The sequence below is a fragment of the Megalopta genalis genome, chromosome 1 (assembly GCF_051020955.1).
Source record: "Megalopta genalis isolate 19385.01 chromosome 1, iyMegGena1_principal, whole genome shotgun sequence".
Classification (NCBI taxonomy): domain Eukaryota; kingdom Metazoa; phylum Arthropoda; class Insecta; order Hymenoptera; family Halictidae; genus Megalopta; species Megalopta genalis.
The window spans coordinates 16,676,941-16,699,815 of record NC_135013.1 but is presented as its reverse complement, the minus strand read 5'-3'; the positions used below and the strand labels follow the sequence as shown (position 1 = coordinate 16,699,815).

At 46.6% G+C, this 22,875-nt stretch overlaps 1 protein-coding gene across 15 annotated transcripts in view; it reads right to left on the bottom strand.

Annotated features, from left to right (window-relative positions):
• shaker (potassium voltage-gated channel protein Shaker) overlaps positions 1–22,875 on the bottom strand; it is a 489,510-nt gene that overhangs the window by 87,084 nt on the left and 379,551 nt on the right. Inside the window, exon 1 of one of the 15 annotated variants that reach the window (XM_033473899.2) lies at positions 10,810–11,069. The exons of the other annotated variants lie outside the window; for them this stretch is intronic. Within the exon in view, the coding sequence (XP_033329790.1) occupies positions 10,810–10,814 (5 nt within the window). The 5' untranslated portion in view covers positions 10,815–11,069. Of the gene's footprint in view, positions 1–10,809; positions 11,070–22,875 lie in introns of those variants that run through there. 15 annotated transcript variants of the gene reach the window in all.

Here is a 22,875-nt window from a genome sequence, read left to right as displayed (position 1 = left end):
CATTCTGTTGAATATTTACTGTTAACATTTTCATCTAAATACACATTTTGCGACCGTGAGAAACGGCACCTTTTCTCAGTCATTAATAGGCTGTGGATCTTTATGCAAATCCCAATTCTCGTTAGATAAAAGACAGGATGGCGAATAAAGTTAATTTACCAACTAGAAAATTTGTTACGGGCAAAGTATAGTAGAGATGTCACCAATGTCTGTCAACGTATACGTTTATCTGTGTTTCACAAATATACAGGGTGTCCCAAATTTATTGTACAAGCTGGAAATGAGGATTTCCTGAGGTCATTTGAAGTAACTTTATTGTTACCGATAATGCAATTCGCGGCTTTTTCTTTACGAGTTATTAATGGAAAACAGTGACCAATGAGAGGCGAGATTAGCTGGCGCGAGGCGACCGAGCCTATGAGCGGAACTGGGCTTCCATTGGGCTTCAGGAACTCCTCATTTCTCGCTACGAGTGCCATGAATGCACAAAGATTCGCAGTCGATGCGTCCGCTGCATTTCACCTGACAACAGAGCTCGTCTGTTTGAGCTGCCATCGTTCTGGCTTAATACTTTCTCTGAATTGACGGCGACCGGAAATGATACTTTTCATTAGCCAGTACGAACAATAACAAGCTAGCTAGGAAAGATTTACAACGCCTCAAATGAAGGCTATCCAATTAAGGAGATTAATTCCCCCGCTACGTTCAAGTAAAACTTTCATTTCGACATTCTTCGCAGATCTAGGAAATATCCCTAAATTCCGGACTGCTGACGAGAGCAGAGTGCTCCGGGGTCCAGGCCCTAAACAGCCAGGGTTCTAGCATCGGCTTCTTCTTGAGAAGTTCCAGGTGCGAGGGCAGGGTGGTCGACGCCTGGGCTCGTCATTAATTCAAACGTTCTGGCTCGAAGGGGTGGAACGACCCTCCCCGCCTCCCCGGCAACCCTCTCTGCCCTGCCAGCGGTCGTCGTTTCCGTCGACAGCGCGCGTTCTCTCTCCTCGTCGCGTCGAGTGGTCCCGAGAGGATCGGGAAAGTTCGGCGTTGCAAATTTTTTCTCGCGTCACCGGACTTGCATGTGACACGTCATTCCGGAAGCGATCCCGATAACCCCGCGGATGTTTTGCTCTGTTGGGCGTTTTCACGGAGAGAGACGTTTAATGGAAATATTCAGGACGCCCGTCACAACCCTTAGGCACAATCGAGCCTATACATAGGTATATCAAGAGAAAATCCGCGGAACGTGGCTGCCGATCAATCTTGCCGCGCGATTCAAGAATTCGAAGCGAGTCGTTAGCCTCGCTTACCGTCGTCGGTGACTGATCTCGGACCTTTTTTCCTGTTGCAATTATGAAAATTCCAGGGACGAGCGTGTGCCGTAATAAAAGTCGCCCGAGCCCCAGATAAATTTGGTCTCGTCATCTTTACGAGACAGGCCAGTCTGATTAACGTCAGCGCGGCGCGGACTTAGAATCTTCGTTCATTTTCAACGGATATCGTTAAATGGAATTCAGTGGAATTTCACGGTTCTGCGCTTTATTCCGGGATTTCAACTATTTTCCCGTAAATAACGCGTTCTCATTTATAGATCAGCAGTCTATCGACAACATCCGGTGCGGAAGCGACGACGTATTAACCTGACCTGCGCGGATGCTAAAAATTGCTCCAAGACCGGGCGACTTAATTCGCGACGGAGTCGAACTTAATTTCATTTTTAATTGCTCGATCCCGTCGAGGGCACTCGACCCTCGCTAATTAATGCCCCGTCCGACTGACAAGAAACCCGCGATGGTCTCCGCGAGTCGGCATACCGAATCGGCGATCAAAGGCCGGGAGAAGCTGGGCCGCAATAAATATCTCTGAATTCGATTTCTGTTCTCTCCACTGCGAGAACGGTCAGGTTACTGGTCTGGCGTTTCCATTGCGGAAGAATGGGATACCTGAATTCCCTGGCAGTGGCAGCGGGAGTTCGTCAAAGGGAGGTCTCGATACAAAACGACTGTTTTGTTCGGAAGCGGAACGCAGGGTTGGGGCTGCCGCCCCGCCGTCGAATAATTGTGAATTATAACGACGATCGCGTGGCGCCGGGGAACACGGCCTCGCAAAACGAACAAGCAAGCGCGGACTCCGAGCCGATCGATCCTTCGCGGCGGACGGATTTTGCATGCGCGATATTTAAATTTCCGGACTCGTTCCGTTTCGTGTCATTACCACCGCGTGTGCACGCGTGCGGCGTCGCGACGCTTGCTCGCCCGACTTCATTACCTTTGATTTCTCACTTTAGAACGAAACCGAAAATCCCGAGACCGCGAAGCTAATTTTTCCTCGACAACACAGCCTTGAACGACAAAATAGTATTTATGTTTATATATTATAGGATTATTATATTATATTATTATTATATTATTTAATTTATATATATTATTATATTATAGGATTTGTCTTATTTTCGCAGAATCACTTCCCTCCCGGTTCTACTGAAAATCGTGCGTGTTATTAACCCTTTGCACTCGCGTGGCGACTCTGTGGCACCGCTAAAATTTGCTATGTCACGTTCTAAGGTAATTTTTACATTAACAAAATTTAGATATAAAAAGATTGCTGAAAGTGTAACTGTTGAGTTACAAAGCTCAACAACGTATGCATAAAATACATTTTGCCGTATAAAATGAAAATGCTGTATGTCAGAGATGTTATTTTACGTTTATAGAGAAAATAGCTTCGAGCGCAAAGGATTAACAATGACCCAGGTCGTAGAAACTGTCCAATCGAGCGTATCGATGCGGTTGCTCGTACTCGGTGGAATAAGTTAAGCAATTGGGACGAAGTGTAGATAGCTGGCTTCGCGAAATGAGCGGAACGCGCGTATCAAAGAAGAACATCGCCGGGACCTTGACAGCCGGTCGAAGAATCGCCGGTCGGAGACTAGCAAAGCAAATTCTGCCATTAGCATGCACCACTCAGCAACCACACTGGCCGGCACTTATACCGAGACATCTTGTGTAACGTTCCATTTGCGATTGAATCGGCCAAGATCCATGCCCGCGTTACCTTCGGCTCTCTACCCTAACCAGACCCTAAACCTCATTCCAATTAATTGCCGGGTCGTGCGCTCCACAGAGGCTGCAGTCTCGAGTCGAGTTCTCGCACAATAAGAGCAAGAAAGAGAGAGAAAGGAAGAGAGAAAGAGAGAGAGAGAGAGAGAGAGAGAGAGAGAGAGAAGAGCGTTCTCCAGAAGCTCGAGAACGCTCGGTTACGAGTGCACGCGAGCCTGCACGCACACACGCAGCAGAGAATCGAGCGAATTGCGGACATGAGAGAAAAAAAGCCGAGACTCTCGCAGGTGAGAACCTGCAGCGACGCGTCGCGTCGGGACGCCGGGCGTCGTGCGTTTCGACCGCGTGTGTGGGTTTCGCCGTCGATGGTCGTGCGATGCTCCAGCTCCTTTCATATAAACCACCCGGCACTCTACGACTTTTTCCTCCGCACGACACTCGAGTTGCGCCGGTCTCGTTTGCGCAAGTGGATCTCTGCACGCGTTTCGTTCCGCTTCGTTTCCTTTCGTTGCTGCAGTGATAATCGTATCAGCCGATTTCCGCCGGTCTTCGCGTATTTCGCAGATACGAATTGTTGTCCGACTCTGATCTCCGCTCTCACGTAGTATGAGCCATCTTATCGATCAGCATTATTATATCGATTATTATATCGATATTATTATATCGATTATTATATCGATATTATATCGATTATCATTAGCCGCTTATCGATCAATCGTTCGTCGCTCGATCTTGGCAAAACTGTAATTTTTCCCTAATTTTTCTTCAGCTTGTAAACAAGAGTTAATAATTTTGGAAAAGAGATTATTCGAAATTTGCATCTCGTTTTTATAATTGTTGACAATCGGTAACTGTAAAAATGATCCGCGAGGCTCAAATAATCGTATCTCTTCTTCCTAAATTATCCATTTTTGTTCACAAGCTGAATTAGGAAGAATTTACCGTACATGATTTCTGTTGGTTACATGTACGTCTCTCTGTGTGTACAGGATGTCCCAAAAATGTCTCGCAAACCGGAAATGAGAAGTTCCTGGGATCATTTGAAGTAACTTTTTCCTTAGCGAAAATTCAACCCGTGGCTTCGTTTACGAATTATTAACGAAAAACTCTGACCAATGAGAGGCGAGCTCGCCTAGCGCTTGGCGACCGAGCCAATGAGCGCACGAAGCCCGGTTCCGCTCATTGGCTCGGCCGCCTTGCGCCAGCACATCTCACCTGTCATTGGTCACTCTTTTTCGTTAATAACTCGTAAACGAAGCCGCGGATTGAATTTTCGCCAAGGACAAACTTACTTCAAATTACCTCAGGAATCTCCCATTCTCGAATTGCGAGTCATTTTTGGGACACCCTGTATACATATATGACATCGTTTATTCTGCTCGCAATTTCTTTATTAACCAGTTAGCCGCTTTTGACGAGTATACTCGCCATGCAGTGAAGATGTATCGTTCAAATTGCAATTTTAGCGAGAACTAAAATGTATTCATAAGAAGTTTTGAATATTTGGTGGCCAAGACGAAATGGAACGAGCAAACGACAAGATATAAATAATTATTATGTCGAAACTGTATACAGTGTCTGGGTTAGGTGATATACTCGTCACCGTTTACTTTTTGCTATACAATTTATGTACACACTTTTCGAAGAGATCGCCACAGCTAACTTCATTAAGCATAACTTTATTAAGCATAAAAATTCATCTCGATTGTTGGAGACCTACAAGTTTTATGGTAATCCTTAAAATTCGGATCGCTGAACGGAACAAGAATACAGTAATGTCTCCGTAACTGACGCTCAGATTCTGCACAAAAATGGACAATTCGGGAAGAGCAGATACGATTATTCGAGCCTTGCAGCTCGTTTTTATAGCTGTTCACAATTCGTGACTATAAAAATTGAACCACAAGAATCGAATGACCGTATCTCCTCTTCCCAAATTATCCACTTTCGTGGACAATCCGAGCGTCGATTAGAGAGACATTACTGTACACCGATCAGAAATAACGAAGAAGCAGTCGAAACGGCGCGCTGGATGAACGAAGATCGAAAAGAGGGTCGCAGCTTCATAATTAAAACACTTTCCACCGTCGAATCGGAAATTGCAATTGTCACTGCCGCACGTGACACGTTCGCGTTACCGCGGAGGCGTTTGCATTGGGGAGATATCGATCATTATTACCGTGGAAGCACTCGATCACACGGTCCGGTTTGATTACATCTGCCAGCGGATCGAGTCGCAAGAGTCTCGACGGCGACTCAGCCCGGCAAACTTCTCCAGCGTTTTTCTCGAGCAAACACGTGGAGACGTGTATCGCGTTGCATTCTTCCTCCCGCTCGGATCGGCCTGAAAACTATTCCGGGGTCCCGGGTTTACAGCGGCCTGCATGCGTGGGCGTATTGTTTGGGATAAAATGCGGTGCCGAGGGGAACGCGAAGGAATAATTCGACGCGCGGGGTCGACGGGATTTCTGCACGGATCACCGGTGATCCGTGATTCACGAATCGCGCGCGTAGGAGTTATTGTACTTCGGGAATTTGGCAACGACTCGATCCGATCTGTTTCGCTGTTGAGGGGGATCGTTTGGCCCGCGGCCATTCGTCGGGAAACTCGCGCCAATAGCTCCGAGTAGGCGTTTCCGATAGACTCTCGCGGGCCGAATGCGTGTCGGCGAATTTTTTATCCGTTTCCATGTGCGATTTTTCATCGAATCAATCTCGAAGAGCGAGCGCAGTTTTTCGACTTCGAAAACATCGCGCGAATCCGGAGCTGCGGTTCTAACTCGCGCGAGGATGTTCCGCGGATTCTGCCGAACAAGTCGACGTAGTTCGGTGTTACATTATAAGTACGGAAACGGGTTTGAATAATGGTTGAAGCGAAAGGAACGCGCGAACTGTTAACACCAAGTTCCTGCGGTTTTTCGACCAATTTCGAAAACTAATTACGTAGTTGGAAATTTAATTTCGCCAGGTGATGGAGCGGACCCGGATACTGTACGCGTGTCGTCGGCGTAAGTTGCAAATTATGTTTCGATTTCAAATACGAATTATAGTTTCGCGAGGCGCTTATCGAGAGAGATCGCAATGCCGAACTTTCTATCTTTGAAAATATATTTGTCGATTGCTACATCAGGTAATCGAACGATTTAGAAAAAAAACAAATTGAAAATACATGTTGGCTGTATTTGTCCAAAATGTTGGGTTACGCTCGTTACAGGAAGAAGAGGCGTCGTTTTTACGGCCAGCCTCTGAGCGACGTCTTCCTCGATTCCAATTTCCGTTGCCTTCAGCCGATGGAACCACCGCCGATTTCCATTCGATCGAACGCGAAACTTTAAAAGCCGAGAAAGCTTGTTTCGCCGGGTTTAGATCGTTATGCAACCGTGTTCCGCATGCAAACTGCTCGCGTTCCCCGTTCCCGGTCGTTTTATTTTCGTGCGAAGGGCTTGTCAGTGGTACCGGCGACACGTCTGGCCAACTAACTTCGTTTCTATTGTCCGTGCGCTCTCTATTAGAACTTCTGTCAGCCCGTTCCCTATTAACTTTCGAACCCTTTTTAACTGATTCGAACAAAGTTCCTAGCCAAGGTTCGAGCGATTCGACGAATCCAGGCGCGAACGAAGCGCCCGCTCCTTTTCTATTTCCGTCTAATCTTGGTACATCTCAAATAAACGTTAATTGTTTTATGACTCGAAACTCCGCGAATCTGCACAGAGCTTCGCAGAGTTCAACGATCTGCCGCAACCGCATCGAATCTCGAATAAACAATTGCTTTTTACGGTTCGAATATCTGCGATCTCGCGTCCTCGTTTAAATAACAAGCAAGGCACTAAATTTTGTTAGATCTGTTCGATCTTCGCCGGCGCGTTCGGTTATTAAGGAATTTAATAACAATTTACCGGAGCGTCCCGCCGCATTTTCTTCCACAACGGACGGCGCGGAAACGCGCGCGGGCGCGCGACTAATTGCAATCCCTCCGAAATCCTCCCAATTATTTCGCGAAAGTGTGCACCGCCGCGACTCGCGTTCCAAAGCATCATCGGCAGAAAATCGTCGGCCCGCGACCGCGCCACTCCGGATATTACGTCCATAAATATTTATGCGAACAATCGTGGTTCCAGGCCGGTCGCCGAAACGGCCAATGAACAACGCTCCTCGTTAGGACGGCTCGTTAATCATTCGCGGACAATCGATTCTCTACAAGCAGCCGCAGCGCGGTCCATTCTCGCAAAATCTCGAAGGTCTCCGTGATCGTGGCAAACCCTCGCAACGGCTCCATTTCTTGGCTTCCCTCGCCTTACTCTCAATTTCTTTTTAATTGCTTTTCTCCTGTTTAGTCGATCGTGCCATTTCTCCCGGCAAAAAGTGTCCCGCTTCGGCATTCGTTGTCTGCCAATCCTTTTTGGCTCGATTTCGAAGCTCCTTCTTCGATTGATACGGACGCGACGGTGTGTTTCTGTGTCGCATGCATTTGTGTGATTTATGTAACGGATTCGTTGATGTTTCCAGCGGCAGAAACTAGGCTAAAGTTGCCTAATATTCTTTATTGCGTAGTAACTCGAAGCTTCCGTTGTTTCGTTTTTTTTGTTGGCGTCCAGATCGGACTAACATCGTGGGCAACTATATTTGTAAAATACGTTGTTTATATCGATTATGTTACAAATGCCTTAAAAATGGCGATTGTACAATTACGTGCACTCAATGAAGTTTAAGATTTACTAGTGATATATCATTAGAGTTTTCATAAAAATTCCTAAATATTTGATATGTTATTGTTTCCAAATATGAAATCTTTGGAAGTTTTTATTAGAATGCTAAATCAGAAAGGACAATTCCAAAAAGACCGCTAGGAGGGAGAGAGAGAGAGAGAGAGAGAGAGAGAGAGAGAGAGAGAGAGATGGTAGTAATTATGAAGAAAATTATGAAGCAAATATTCGTTTTGTGCAAGCCTTTACTCTAAAATGTTAACGATAGGTCCGCGAGTTTTTAATAAAATATTATGATTCAAGAAAGAAATAGATCTCATATTAGGCTACTTTATCTAAGCACATAACATGTAGCTTCTGGGAATACTATGGACCATTATTGTGTTTGCTAAAGAAGAATTTGATTGAGAAAAATGCCTGGCAAAATTCGAAAGGTTTCTGAGACACTTTTTTAGTAGTTTAGATTTTCTAAACTATGTTGATCGACGCAAAGAAATAGTCGAGCACTTTGGAGACAATCTAATCTGAAGTTGAGCTGTTTTTGGATGCGATGGATACTTCGGGGTAGCAAACTCGGGGGATTCGTAAAACGGTGGCGTTAAGGGACTGGTTCGAAAGCCATCGCCGACCGCTTCGGCTTCCGGTCGCAGGAGGAATCGCGCCGCTTCCGGCTTGGAGGGCGAGACACGCGCCGCTCTGGAGCAATTACGCTAATAGTCGTGCCGTGGATGATCGAGTCTCGGAGCGGCTCTAAAAATACGACCGGCCATTCCAGAGCCCGTGGCCCATACCATGGGCAGCGTTGTTCGCGCGGATGCTCGCCGCAGACGCTGGCGATCCTCGTTTCTCGCGTTCCAGCTCGCTCCCGGACAATCTCGTAATATTCGAGCGGCTCGAGCGGAATCCGCATGGCCGCGCAACCTTTCCCGGATTTTCCGCGAGAAAAACAACCGACCGCGTTCCACGCATAACTCCGGATACAGTACAACTTCCGCGGGAAACGTCCGGCATTGAACAGCGGTGGTCGACTCGGCCGAAATTAATGTCTGCGGTCTCTTGGAATTTCTCAGAGGTTCATCAATTTTTAATGCTGTTTCTGTTCATTGCACGCGCGACTCAATAAGCGCTCGTATTTATTAAAGACAAGAGCGGACGATAACAATGACACAGTGGAGGACGAAGATTCAAATCGAGACTTTAGGGGAACGTGTTTCTATTCATGGTCGGTCTAAAGGTAATCGTTTTTCTGATTGGTACATGTGCCTGAATAAGCTAAGAATGAAAATGATACAGAGTAGGAGACGCAATTTCTGGTATAGTTTTCAAGGGGATGTGTCAAGGTCCATACACAGTAAATTCTCCCGAATTTCCCTTCAGCTTGTAAAGCAAAATGGACAATTTCGAAAGAGATACGATTATTCGAGCCTCGCAGCTCATTTTTATAGTTCCCGATTGTCAACAATTATAAAAATCGTATCTCCTCGTTCCAAATTGTCCATTCTTGTTCGCAAGCTAAAGGAAAATTAGGAAGTGTCGCTGTTACTTTTTAGTGAAACATTGTTATTAACGTTCTCAGGACGTTTCGTTTTTCTATGCCGAAGCTACGTACCTGGACAAACTATTCTAATAAATTTCGATGGAATTTTTCGAAGGATCCTAGCGCGACTGGAGAGATACGGAATATAGTCTAAGGCGACGTCCGAGGTGTGAGCTCGATCTCCGCAGATTTCGAGGTTAACGACGAGCTTCGGAGCCACTTGCGCAATTACCCTTCGCTGTCGAGAGGAGCGACGATATCGGGGTAGTGAGGGGAGGGTTGGAAAAATTGGTCGGGCGGAACGGGGAATCGAGGGGTTCCGGCGGGGGTTGCCGGAAATCGACAGAGACGAAGGTGCGGGGTAAAAGAGCGAATGTCGACGGTCTCCGCGAACCTAAGATCGTTACGGCGCGGGGTGCTCTTCCGGATCGCTGGTCATCCGTTCGCCTCTCTGCCATTGTTCTTGTTCATTGTACATGGGTTGGAGCATGCGTGGAAGTAAATGGAAGCGAGACGCGAACCGCAAACAGGAATGGATGCGACGTTGATGGAGAAAATGCGGCCGGATCGAGACCTGCCTCCGTTTCTCCATTCTTTCCTGCTAGCTAATACAATATGAATTGTTTGTGTCGGTGTCGGGCAGTTCGACGGAACCGTAAAACGTTTCGTTTCGTTTCGATCGAAGTCAGAACCAACTGGTGCAATTTCTAAGTTTGTAAAATGCAGGCTGAATTGGCAAACAGATACTTTTGGACCGGTAGATCACTATACCGGGTAGTGAATGCTTCTTTGAGATTCTTATCGAAACAGAGAAACATGGAGAACAGTTATAGCATACCGTTGTTTTCCATTCTTCAAGAATGTTTAAGTCAATAAATATTTCCATCGGGATTATTCACGGAATGGATGACCAATGTGTTATGTTTCTCGCCCGAAGGGTCTGAAACAGAAGACTCTTTCCTGAGCCCGAGACAGGTCTATACTATTTAGCTCGACCATGGCAGACAACCGCGATAGATAACAGCTGGTAACAGAGTGGCGTTCACACTTGCCCTATTTCCAACTCACCTGAAGATAAAACACTTTGCAAGAGGTAATTAAAATACATTCCGAATACCGTACAATCTCTACAGGAGAGACTAACTTTAATTATCTAAGTTTTGTCCATCTAGATAAATCATATTGGCTACGATACCAACGCGTTTCTGTTTTCTGGTCAATCGATTAGATCCTTCGTTATCTGTGCGATATATTCAAAAGGAGCCCCGTACCAAATTTGAAATTTCCTTTTAAATCTTTCAAAGGCTAAATCGCCTATAGGTAAATGGTGAATCGCGTCGGTACAGTCTAGAACCGGTCCGAAGCCGGTCTAAGGACTTAGCCTAAGCGTTTGCAAGACTACGTTAGATTGTTCTGGCTCGGTGTTCTAAATGCAGCGGCTGCGGGCTACCAGCAGCGTCGGCTAGCTATCGCTAAGAGGCTTCGCGAGGCGTAAGAACTGAAAGAAATCACGTACGACATGAAACCGTGTCAGTCTAAACTCCACTACGCTAGATCGGGGTCAAAAGATGTGTCCAAGTTGCCTGGTAGTGGCGGCGGCAGTCGTTCGCAGTAGTAGTAGTAGTAGTAGTAATAGTAGTAGTAGTAATAGTAGTAGCAGTAGTAGTAGTAGTAGTAGTAGTAGTAGTAGTAGTAGTAGTAGTAGTAGTAGTAGTAGTAGTAGTAGTAGTAGTAGGAGCAGTAGTAGTAGTAGTAATAGTAGTAGTAGTAATAGTAGTAGCAGTAGTAGTAGTAGTAGTAATAGTAGTAGCAGTAGTAGTAGTAGTAGTAGTAATAGTAGTAGTTAGTAGTAGTAGTAGCAGTAGTAGTAGTAGTAATAGTAGTAGTAATAGTAGCAGCAGTAGTAGTAGTAGTAGTAGTTGTTGTGTTGTAGTAGTAGTAGTAGTAGTAGTAGTAGTAGTAGTAGTAGTAGTAGTAGTAGTACGTAAAAGTAGAAACAACAAGCAAGTGTCCCGTGACAACGCATGCAAAAAGACAACCTCCGACGGTTTACCGTTATCAGATAAGTTATAAAGAACAGACAAAGATAAAAATAGAGAGAGAGTAACAGAGAGAGAGAGAGAAAGAGGGAGAGAGAGAGAGTTAGAGAAGACTCGGAGAGATGATGACTAGTGGTAGTGGATCCGTACCTCGTGTCGCCGTGTTCCTCCGCACCATTCCGGTGGGGGCGTAGGTCCTGCCTCGGTTTGAGGACAGGGGTCAGCCCCCATTTCTCGATGAACTCGGTGCGGGAAATCTTGGCGCTTCGCGGCGGTTACGAGAGGGGGCGGATCCCCCTCCCGAGCCCCATGCCCCCGGAGAGCGGTGCACCCCCGCACAACACGCACCCGACGATGCTTCCTCTCCACTCCTCTCCACTCTATTCTCCTACTCGTTCCTCGTTCGCTTGTTTCTCTGCTCCTCCTCCTCCTCCACCTCTTCTTCCTTTCTCCTCCTCCTCCGCCTCCACCTGCGCCTCCTCTATCAGCTTCTCCCTCCTCGTTCCCCCGTCTTTCTTCGTCTTCTCCTCCTCCGCCTGTTCCTCCTCTCCGCCACCCTCCACAGACCCAACCCCGTGTCGCGTTCGCGTTCTGCCGTGCTCCTAGCTCCTTTCGGCTGCTCTCGGCTACCTTGTCCTCCGCTTCTTGGACCTCCACACCGTCTTCCCTCCTCCCTACGTATATCTCTGTTCCCCTTTCTCTCTTTCCACCTTCTCCGCCTTCTGTCCTGAACCGTGCGTCTTCGGCACCAGCTACACCGGACGGTATTATACACCGACACGAGATCCACCACGAGGAACCAGCACACGAGCACTACCAAAAACGATCACTGTGACACGCGAAACACCGGACGATCAGCGACGACGCCGAGAGGCAGCACCAGCAGCGCAGTCAGTAGCGGCAGCACCGCTCAACACATAGCCGCCTATCAAAATGGCTGCTGTCTCTTTTCTCTCTTTCTCTCCCTCTCTTCCGCTCCTTTCTCAACCCACCCCCTCGGGGAATCCGTTTCACCCCCTCTCTCTCTCTTTCTCTCTCTCTCGCTTCCCCCCCTTTCTCTCTCTCTCTATTTCTACCACCCCGATAGGCCCTGTGTTCCGGGACTTTATCGTTTACACCTTCGTCCGCCCTTCGCCCGCGCACTACCCGTCTCGCTCCGGCCCCCTCGCCCACCCGCACCTCGCACGTTTCTCTTCCTATCTCTCGAAAGAGACCGCGTCACGTTACCCTCTCGTATTCTTTGGAATTCAAGGTTCAAGTTCCCAGAAAGAGAGAGAGAGAGAGAGAGAGAGAGTAAGAGAGAAAGAGAGGAGAGAGAGAGTGAGAGTGAGAGAGAGAGAGTGAGGGAAAGAGTCGAAGAAGAAGAAGGACAGAAAGAGAGATACCTCGCGGTTAGAGGAACGAACCGTTAACTGACGCGGTGCGTTCCGTCGTTCTGACGCATCATCCTTCACTCCGGATCACTGATGTCGGTCGTTGACGACCAACGGCGAGACCGTCGAGAGACGGGGCGAGCATCGTGGCAGTCGATCAGCCATCGATGACCCAGCGATCGCGGCGATCTTACGGCAATCGTTTCGGTCGTCGTGTTCGGGGACGACAACGCCTTCGAGCACGGGGACGGAGGCGGCTGCGGCTGCGGCTGCGACGACACGCGTCTCCTGGCCGCAGCGGCGCGGAAAATCTCGATCAAACGGATCGCGGCCGGCCGACTGGAGCGCCTCCACCGGGAGACACCTATCATCTGAACAGGCACACTGGTCCTCTCTCTCTCTCTCTCTCTCTCTCTCTCTTTCTCTTTCTCTCTCACCCCTCGGCCCAGCACTACCGGTGGTACACACGCGCACGGTGTCTCTTTCCCTCGATCTCGTCTCCCCTATTCCTCGATCCTCGCCTTCGATCGTCCTTCCGCCTTTCTTCCTGTTTTCGTTGTGGTGTGTGCGTCCGGCTCGGCTTGGTTCGCAGCCGTGTCTCGCTTCGTTCCGCCCCCGCACGTCACAAACGCGCCTCGTTTCGCTTCACCTCGCCTCGCCTCGCCTCGCCTCGCCTCGCCTCGCCTCGCCTCGCCTCGCCTTGCCTCGTCGCGACGCGCCTGCTCTCTGCCCGCTTTGGTCTCGCTCACACCCGCGACCACGAGGACCACGAACCAGCCGACAGAGTAGTTTTCCGTTCCACCTTTGCGCTACGCCGACGAGAACTCGTCTGAGGAACGCTACCGTCGTTCTACGCTCCCAGTCGACCGCTCTCTCCCTCTCTCGCACGCGCTCTCCGTCTCTATTCCGCTTTCGCGGGAGCACCGGTGGAGGCTACAGTGGAAGATAGTGGAGGTGGCGGCGGTGGTCGCCGCTACTACCGGCGGTGGTGGTGGTCGCGGCGGCGGCGGTGACGGCGGCAGCGACGGCGGCGATGATGGTGGGCGGTGGAGGTGGTAGGCAGCGGAGAGGAGATCGCACCGCCGCTGCCAGCCAGACTGGAGAAAGAAGTATCGCGAATAGAAGGCGGTGTCGTAACAAAAGTTCGCTCTTGGCGCCAGCCGGTGGTGCGTCCGCTACGCCTGTTTTCCACGGAAGCTTCTTTTCTCTCCGTTTCCCCGATGTCCATCCTCGCCGACTCGTCTCTCCTCTCCTCTCCTCTCTCGCAAACCTGCGCTCTCCAGCGGCGCTCCGTCTTCGTCCCCTCTGATTCTCACCTGGCCGACCGTTCCCCGTTTACTCTACACCTAGCACCCCACCATCGCGCCGCCGCCATCCAGCGTCCCTCTCCTCTCTTTCTCTCTCTCCCTCTCTCTCTCTCTTTCTCTCTGTTCCGCTCCCACCTGTGTCTCTCTGTCCTCCGGCCTCGGGCCGACTCTCTTCGTTCCGCGAACCCTGAGACCACCCATCGTACGCAAACCTCTTCCATGGTGCTCCCTCCCCACGCACTCCCGCCCACCACCCAATTCTCTCGGTTTGCCGCTGTTGTGTTGGTCCCGCTCGAACGTGAAGCCACGGCGTGGCACGCCGCTTCGCGTCGCGTCCCGTCGCGCCATGTCGCGTCATGTCACATAGCGCCATGCCGCGCCACGAGTTCAACCCCGAAGGAGGTAGGCAGCAGCCTCTGCTCCTCTCTCTCTCTCCTTTCCACCCTCGCAGAACGCATCTCCCGCTCGATGCATGTACCAACCCTCGCCCTCCGTGAACCGTGGGACGACGTGAACGCGTGTACGACACGTAGCCGCGTTCGAACGAGCGCCTCACCTCGCCGCCGCGACACCGCCTTGAAGGCCGCGGACAAGACCAATACCGCCGGAGACGTCCCCTGGCGTCACCGGCTCTCCGTTGGAGCTGCCCGCGAGCTGCTCGGTATTCCAGGCGGCATAGCGCGGACAACTGTGGCGAAAAGTTTTCGTAAAGAGAACACGTGATAGTAGGCGGGAGATCGTTCCAGCGAATTCTTGTTGGGCTAGAAATCACGGGCACTGGGTCCGAGGTTTGTGCGATGGCAGGGTCTTATAGGGTGAAGCAGGTGTTTGTGACCCGGGATACGTGATAATTGATAAACTTTTGGAGACACAGAATCTCCTAGACCGCCAAATACAGTAATGTATCTCTAATTGACGCACAGATTGTCCACGGAAATGGATAAATTGGAAAGAGGAGATATGATTAATTTGAGTCTTGCGCCTCGTTTTTATAATTACGAATTGGCAACAACTATAAAAGCGAGCCGCAAGCCTCGTATAATCGTATCTCCTCTTCCCAAATTGTACATTTCTCCGCACAATCCGAGCGTCAATTAGGGAGACTTTACTGTATCGTCGTTTGGTACACTAGCGAAAAGTGCCAACGACGATATATCGTTGCGCACGCGTTGGCGTCTTATTATACGCATCGCAAGAGATCTGTATCTCAAAATAACTTTACAAAACGTTACAATACTTCAAATTCGATGCAACACGATTGAAAGATAACTGTTTATTAGATGTTTCTTTCGTTATATCTTATGCTGATCAGTGCCGAGGCTCTGTATACTGTAATGTCTCTCTAATTGACGCTCGGATTGTCCACAAAAGTGGACAATTTTGGAAAAGGAGTGACGAGTGTTTGGAAAAGTTGCGCCTCGTTTTTATAGTTACCGATGCCCAACAACTATAAAAACGAGGCGCAAGACTTAAATTAATCGTATCTCCTCTCCCCAAATTGTCCATTTTTGTGGACGATTTGAGCGTCAGTTAGAGAGACATTACTGTACTTCGAATCTGGGATCTTCCAAATATTTGACAGTTCGCGAAGCAGATTCAAAGCCCGGAATCCCGCGGAAGCTAGGGTCCAGGATCGTCCAAACATTTGGCACTACTCCATCGAATAGATTCAAAGCTTAGAATCCCCCAGACGCTGAGGTCTAGCATGCTCAAGTCTTTGGTGGATCCCTGATGTAGGATCCGTTAGGGTCTTCTAAATATTCGCGAATTTTCATTTATTTAAGTTCTCCCAAATAGTTAAAATCTGTGATCTTGCTGGTATTTGAGTCCAGGATCCACCGGATCGGTGCAAGATCATACAGGTACAGTAACGTCACCCTAACTGACGCTCAGATTGCGCACAAAAATGGTCAATTTTGGATGAGGAGATACGATTACTCGAGCCTAGCAGCTCGTTTTTATAGTTCTTGACAGTTCATAACTATGGGGAAACGAACCGCAAGGCTCGAATAATCGTATCTTCTCTTCCCGAATTGTCCATTTCTGTAAACAAACTGAACGTCAATTAGAGGGACGTTACTGTACTCTTTTGCAAGAATACCGTATTCGCATCAGAGTCTTAACACTAGAAAGACTGAAACTTAGTATATACTTATATTGCCCAAAAGCAGTCAAAATGACTGCATTGTGAAAGAATAACTAATGTGTAAAGAAATTTATTTAAAATTAATTTTTAATATCTTTTTATATTATTTACGTTTATATAACAGGTTATTGGTAAATATTAACAATAAAAACAATTTAAGATACGAGTGTGGACAATTTGGGAGTCAATTAAAGAGACATTACTGTACAGCAATGTCTCCCTTAATGACGCTCAGATTGTCCACCGAATTCGATAATTTGGGAAGAGGAGATACGATTATTCGAGCCTTTCGGCTCGTTTCTTATGGTTATCGATTGTCAACAACTATAAAAACGAGCCGCAAGGCTCAAATAATCGTATCTCCTCTTCCCAAATTGTCCATGTTTGCGGAGAATCTGAGCGTCGGTTAGGGAGACATTGCTGTACAGTAATGTCTCTCTAATTGACACCCATTGATTGACCACAAAAATGGCCAATTTTGGAAGAGGAGATACGATTATTCGAGCCTTGCGATTTATTTTTATAGTTATAAATCGTCCACGATGATAAAAGCTATCAAATAGCGAGGAGATCGAATTCTCATAAAGGACCTATCGAGAAGTATTACAAAACGACTCGAAATTGTCGAAAGGCTAACGACTAGCAGACTGCCGATCGAGGGCACACGAGTAGGTCGCATCACAGCCGCGTTCCTCCCGGTCCGGTTTAATTTACCCTCGGCTCAGCAATGAACCGTAATCATAAATCTAGACGGCGGGGAGAAGCGTGAAATTTCCAGGCCTTGGAATGACGATCGGGCGGTCCCCGGAGAGAGCCGCGACTCTAATCCGGCGTCGTGGGGAGAGCACGAGGTTTCGACTATCGGCACGGGGAGATCAATGGCGGTTGCGTAATCGTGCCGGGCAACGAGCTGCACCCTCTTCGCCCGCCCGTTCGCGTTCCGTCCTCGCTCCGTAGCCCCAGTTCACGGTCCTTCTTCCCCCCCCCCCCTTTGCGGATAAGGCAGACCGCTGGTCGCCGATCAGGAGCGAGAACCGAAGGGCAGAGCGAGGCTGGGTATGCGGCGAAATAAAAAAAACGCGCGCGCCGGGACAGGCTGAATGGCGGCGATAAATCGGCCGCGGGCCGTCCCGCGCTCCTCGAACACCACGTTGAACCGCACGCTAAACTACCATCACGCCAGGACCTCCTGAATCCTCGCGTTCGTTCGACGATCATGCGCCACTCGGCCCATCGGCGCGCGCTACATCTGACTCTACCCAGCCGAGAACAACCCGATCACCCGGTCCAACGTCGGAAAGTCGACGAACGAAATGCCCAAGCTTCTCGGCTACATCTGACCGTACCCCCCCTTCCTCCTTGACTCCCCGTTTCGAACAATCCGGCAACAAATAATCTGGGAATTTTGGAAACGATGGGCCGCGATACTGTAAATCTTCGGCCTGGTTTTCGCAAAGAAGATCTTTCTTAACGCTAGATTGCCCAAGGAAGTCGTTTTTTTTTGACTGCTTTTTAATTTCAATTAGAAAAAAAATTATGTATATAGTGATACAATTTCTTAGAATTTTGTGTCCGGTATATATATGTGTTATACCTATATTGCCCAAAAGCAGTCGTTTTTCGACTGCTTTTTAATTTCAATTAGAAAAAAAATTATGTATATAGTGATACAATTTCTTAGAATTTAGTGTCCGGTATATATATATGTGTTATACCTATATTGCCCAAGGAAGTCATTTTTTTGACAGCTTTTTAATTTCAATTAGAAAAAAAAATTATGTATATAATAATACAATTTCTTAGAATTTTGTGTCCGGTATATATATATATATATATATATATATATATATATATATATGTGTTATACCTATATTGCCCAAAAGCAGTCGTTTTGACTGCTTGGGAAATTTGAAATAATCAAATGACTCTTATTATTGAATCGGGTGAATTTCTTATATGACCAGTTCGGCTCTGTATTGAAATAATATTTTTCATTTTTTTTTTATTACCGTTACATGATAACATACAAGTACATGATAAATTGTCGATTTGGGCGTGTACTAGATAAGTTGCAGTTGCTCGATAAGCTAAAGTAGTACTTGTTATTCGTATCTTAAATTTTTGTTATTGTTAATATTAACTAATAACCTGTTATATAAACGTAAATAATATAAAAAAAATATTAAAAATTAATTTTAAATAAATTTCTTTACACATTAGTTATTCTTTCACAATGCAGTCATTTTGACTGCTTTTTGGCAATATAAGTATATACTAAGTTTCAGTCTTTCTAGTGTTAAGACTCTGATGCGAATACGGTATTCTTGCAAAAGAGTACAGTAACGTCCCTCTAATTGACGTTCAGTTTGTTTACAGAAATGAACAATTCGGGAAGAGGAGATACGATTATTCGAGCCTTGCGGTTCGTTTCCCCATAGTTATGAATTGTCAAGAATTATAAAAACGAGCTGCAAGGCTCGAGTAATCGTATCTCCTCTTCCCAAATTGGGCATTTTTGTGCACAATCTGAGCGTTAGTTAGGGAGACATTACTGTACATACAAACATAATTTAGTTCTAACTAAAAATCTCCGTCACGAGCCAGGTTTTTTAGATGTACAGTAAATTCACCCTAATTTTTCTTCAGCTTGTAAACAAAAATGGCCAATTTGGGAAGAGGAGATAAGATTATTCGGGCCTAGTTGCCGATTGTCAACAATTATGAAACCAAGGTGCAAGGCTCGAGTAATCGTATCTCCTCTTCCCAAATTGGCCATTTTTGTGCACAATCCGAGCGTCACGAGCCAGGTTTTTTAGATATACAGTAAATTCACCCTAATTTTTCTTCAGCTTGTAAACAAAAATGAACAATTTGGGAAAAGGAGATAAGATTATTCGGGCCTAGTTGCCGATTGTCAACAATTATGAAACCAAGGTGCAAGGCTCGAGTAATCGTATCTCCTCTTCCCAAATTGGCCATTTTTGTGCACAATCCGAGCGTCACGAGCCAGGGTTTTTAGATATACAGTAAATTCTCCCTAATTTTTCTTCAGCTTGTAAACAAAAATGAACAATTTGGGAAGAGGAGATAAGATTATTCGAGCCTAGTTGCCGATTGTCAACAATTATAAAAACGAGGTGCAAGGCTCGAATAATTATATCTCCTCTTCCAAAATTGGCAATTTTTGTGCACAATCTGAGCGTCAGTTAGGGAGATATTACTCTATTAAAGAATATATCGAGTCGTTGCGAGAATAATTTCGGTTTCCCGAATAGACAGCTTTCAAAAATACCCGAAATCACTTCTGCAACAATTCAATATAAAGAGCTAAATATAAGGGATAAAGGAATACTTTCATGGTTAGTGCAAGATTTAGCAGTGTCTTTCGTTCGCAAGAGGTTGAAGCCGGGATTCTAGACCAGAAAGCCGATCCTCTATCCTCGGGTAGCTGCGATCGGAATTCCTCGCCGGCTGCTTCGCCGCCGCCGCCGTCGCACGTTGATCGATAATAGTTGCGCGCGTTTTGGGTGAGGCACCTGGATCCGGACATTCGAACGCCGTCGCAGTTTCGCGAAGACTTCGCATTTCGGGAAGAAATGCTTCCCTGTCCTATAGATTCTTTCATCGAGAGTTTCGACCGTATAATCACGGGCGTTTTAATCTTAGTTTGTTGAAGCTGGTCGTACCCAGATCTAGGATGTCTGAAAAGTCTCGTTTGTCTCGTTCGATAAACTGCTTATACGGAATAGATTTTATCGATACAGTAATGTCTCCCTTACTGACGCTCAGATTTTGCATATAAATGGGCAATTTGGGAAGAGAAGATACGATTATTCGAGCCTTGCAGTTCGTTTTTTACAGTTGTTGACAATTCGTACCTATAAAAATGAACCGCAAGAATCGAATAATTATATCTTCTCTACCTAAATTGTCCATTTTTGTGGACAATTTTTGAGCGTCAATTAGAGAGACATTACTGTAATAGCAATGAAATTACATCAAAACAATTTCTCGACCTTTACACTATGACTTTTTTCACAGCTACACCCTTCTTTGTCACTAATAACTTTCTAGACGAGTAAGAAAATTTATATTTATCGGCTGTCTAACTTTTGCTTTAATGTTTAATCTTTTGATGCACCTAACGCTCCAAGCCGCTCCGGATTTAAATATCTGTCTAAACGAGCTCTGTTGCGAGCAGTTTATTTCACGCAAACATTGATTAAGAAGCAAGTGAAAAAATAATTTTAACGATAATTCTTATAGATTATTTTCCATGATCTTTTTTCTTTGGCTAGACATAAAATTCCACTCAGGCTCGATAAATTTAAATATCCATTTACAAAACTCGGTGGTCTTTTAAATGGAGCGTCAAAGGGTTAAACATTGATAACGCAAGAGTAAAATTTTATTTCTATCTAAAGAAACTGCATGACATGTATTTTTAATAGATTAGGTTCTAAATATTCATAACCATAATCTTCTTTGGTATGGATTAAAATGTGTATGCGATTCGAGAAAAGTGTAACAGCGTTTTGCAGCAATTTGGGAAGAGGCGATGCAATTATTCGAGCCTTGCGCTTCGTTTTTATAGTTTTTAACGAGCCGCGAGGCTTGAAAAATCGTATCTTCTCTTCCCAAATTGTTCATTCTTGTTCACAAACTGAAGGACAATTGGGGAGAATTTACTGTCCATAGCACCGTGATTTATGAAAGAAAACAGATTTTGTAGAAAGATATCTAAACAATTTTGTAATATGCTGTTCTTTATCTTGATATCTTTTCCCGACGAAATACGTACAGATTTATAAACCGAAAAATGTTTAAAAAAAATCCCTGTACATTTCTCGGAAGCAGACAAAGCTTCGTTTTTATAGTTTGTTGACGGCGAAGCTTGAGAAAGCGTATCTTCTCTTCCCAAATTGTTTCCTTCTTCTTCACAAACTGAAGGACAATTGCGGAGAATTTACTATACAGTAATGTCTCCCTTACTGACGCTCAGATTGTCCACAAAAATGGACAATTTGGGAAGAGGCGATACGATTGTTCGAGCCTTGCAGTTCATTTTTATAGTTGTTGACAATTCGTAACTATAAAAACGAACCGCAAGGATCGAATAATCGTATCTTCTCTACCTAAATTGTCCATTTTTTTGGACAATCTGAGCGTCAATTAGAGAGACATTACTGTACTCTGACGAATTTTCGCCAGGCCAACCAAAGTTCTGCGTCAAAAGCACATGCCCAAGACCGAAGCTGGCGCGGACTAAAATTCGCATCGGCAACAATTCGAAAGCGAGTCCGCACAATGGCTTCCGCGGAAGCGTTTAATCACGGACAACAGTTTTTCCTCGGGGAATCGAGCGTCGCGGTGTTTTCTCGACCGAGGACGCTTTACGTCGCGTTCCCGTGTTCCCGAACATTAGCCAGAGTCCCTTAGCGGGCCTGTGCGCGCAGCGTGAAGTCGTCAACGATCGCGAACAAAAACGACGGAACATCTTCCAGCTGACGGTCGTAATAATTGCAACTCGAGTGTCGGTGGACTGTAATAAACCGGGATCCGCGTGCACAGGCGGTCTCATACACGTCGCGGTGTACCTGAGAGTATACCGTGTGAATGCAGTGTGCCTGTGTAGACAAACCGAAGCGTGTGCACGTACTATTTTGTTACAAAACTGATAATCTCTATCTATCTCTAGCTATCTCTATCTCGATCTCTACCGGCGATCGAGAAAGAATCAAAAATTGATTATATTTCCTGCGCTAAATTTCAGACCATTCTCTCGGTGTATGCGAGTCTGTGCGCGTGTGTGGAGCACGGTGTAAGAAGGAGAGATGGACCGACTTCACCTGGGTCCTATTCCTGTGATCTCAAAGGTTTACTTCTGACACAGGCCGCTAGGTGCTCCTCGAAACTTTGGCACTGTCGGTGAGAGTTTCTATTGTGTGCGCGTGCGTTACAGTAACAGTACCGTAGTAGTATCTTATTTATATCGGTGAGCAGCAGCGGCTCTCGTAGGAAGTCGTGGAAGTAAAATTTTAGCATCACAGAAATTTTGTAGCGGTGGAACCGTAGGTTTACCTCTCTCTCTTTCTTACGCAGTGGCGTGGAGCTCGCTCGTTTGTCTGAGTTTTCGTTTCGTGGTTCGTATAAAAATGTCATCAAATTGTAAACGCGATGATCAAATTATCGAAGATCTCATTGAGGTATAAACAGGGTGTCTCAAAAATGTCTTGCAATCCGAAAGTGGCGGGTTCCTCGGGTCATTCGAAGCAACTTTTTCCTTTACAAAAATGTTCTCCGAGGCACCGTTAACGAGTTATTAACGAGAAACGGTGACCAATGAGAGGCGAGCTCGGCTGGCGCGAGGTAGCCGAGCCAACGGCGCCAGCGGTCGAGGCGGCCGAGCCAACAGCGCCAACGGTCGAGGCGGCCGAGCAAACGGCGCCAGCGGTCGAGGCGGTCAAATCCCAGCTCAGTTGGCGCGAGGCGGCCGAGCCAATGAGCGGAACTGGGCTTCGTGCGCCTCGCGCCAGCCGTACTCGATTCTTATCGGTCACTGTTTTTCGTTAATAACTCGTTAACGGTGCCTCGGAGAACATTTTTGTAAAGGAAGAAATTGCTTCAAATGATCCGAGGAACCCGCTAATTCCGGATTGCGAGACATTTTTGGGACACCCTGTATAATAAATTCTTCCTAATTGTCCTTCAGCTTGT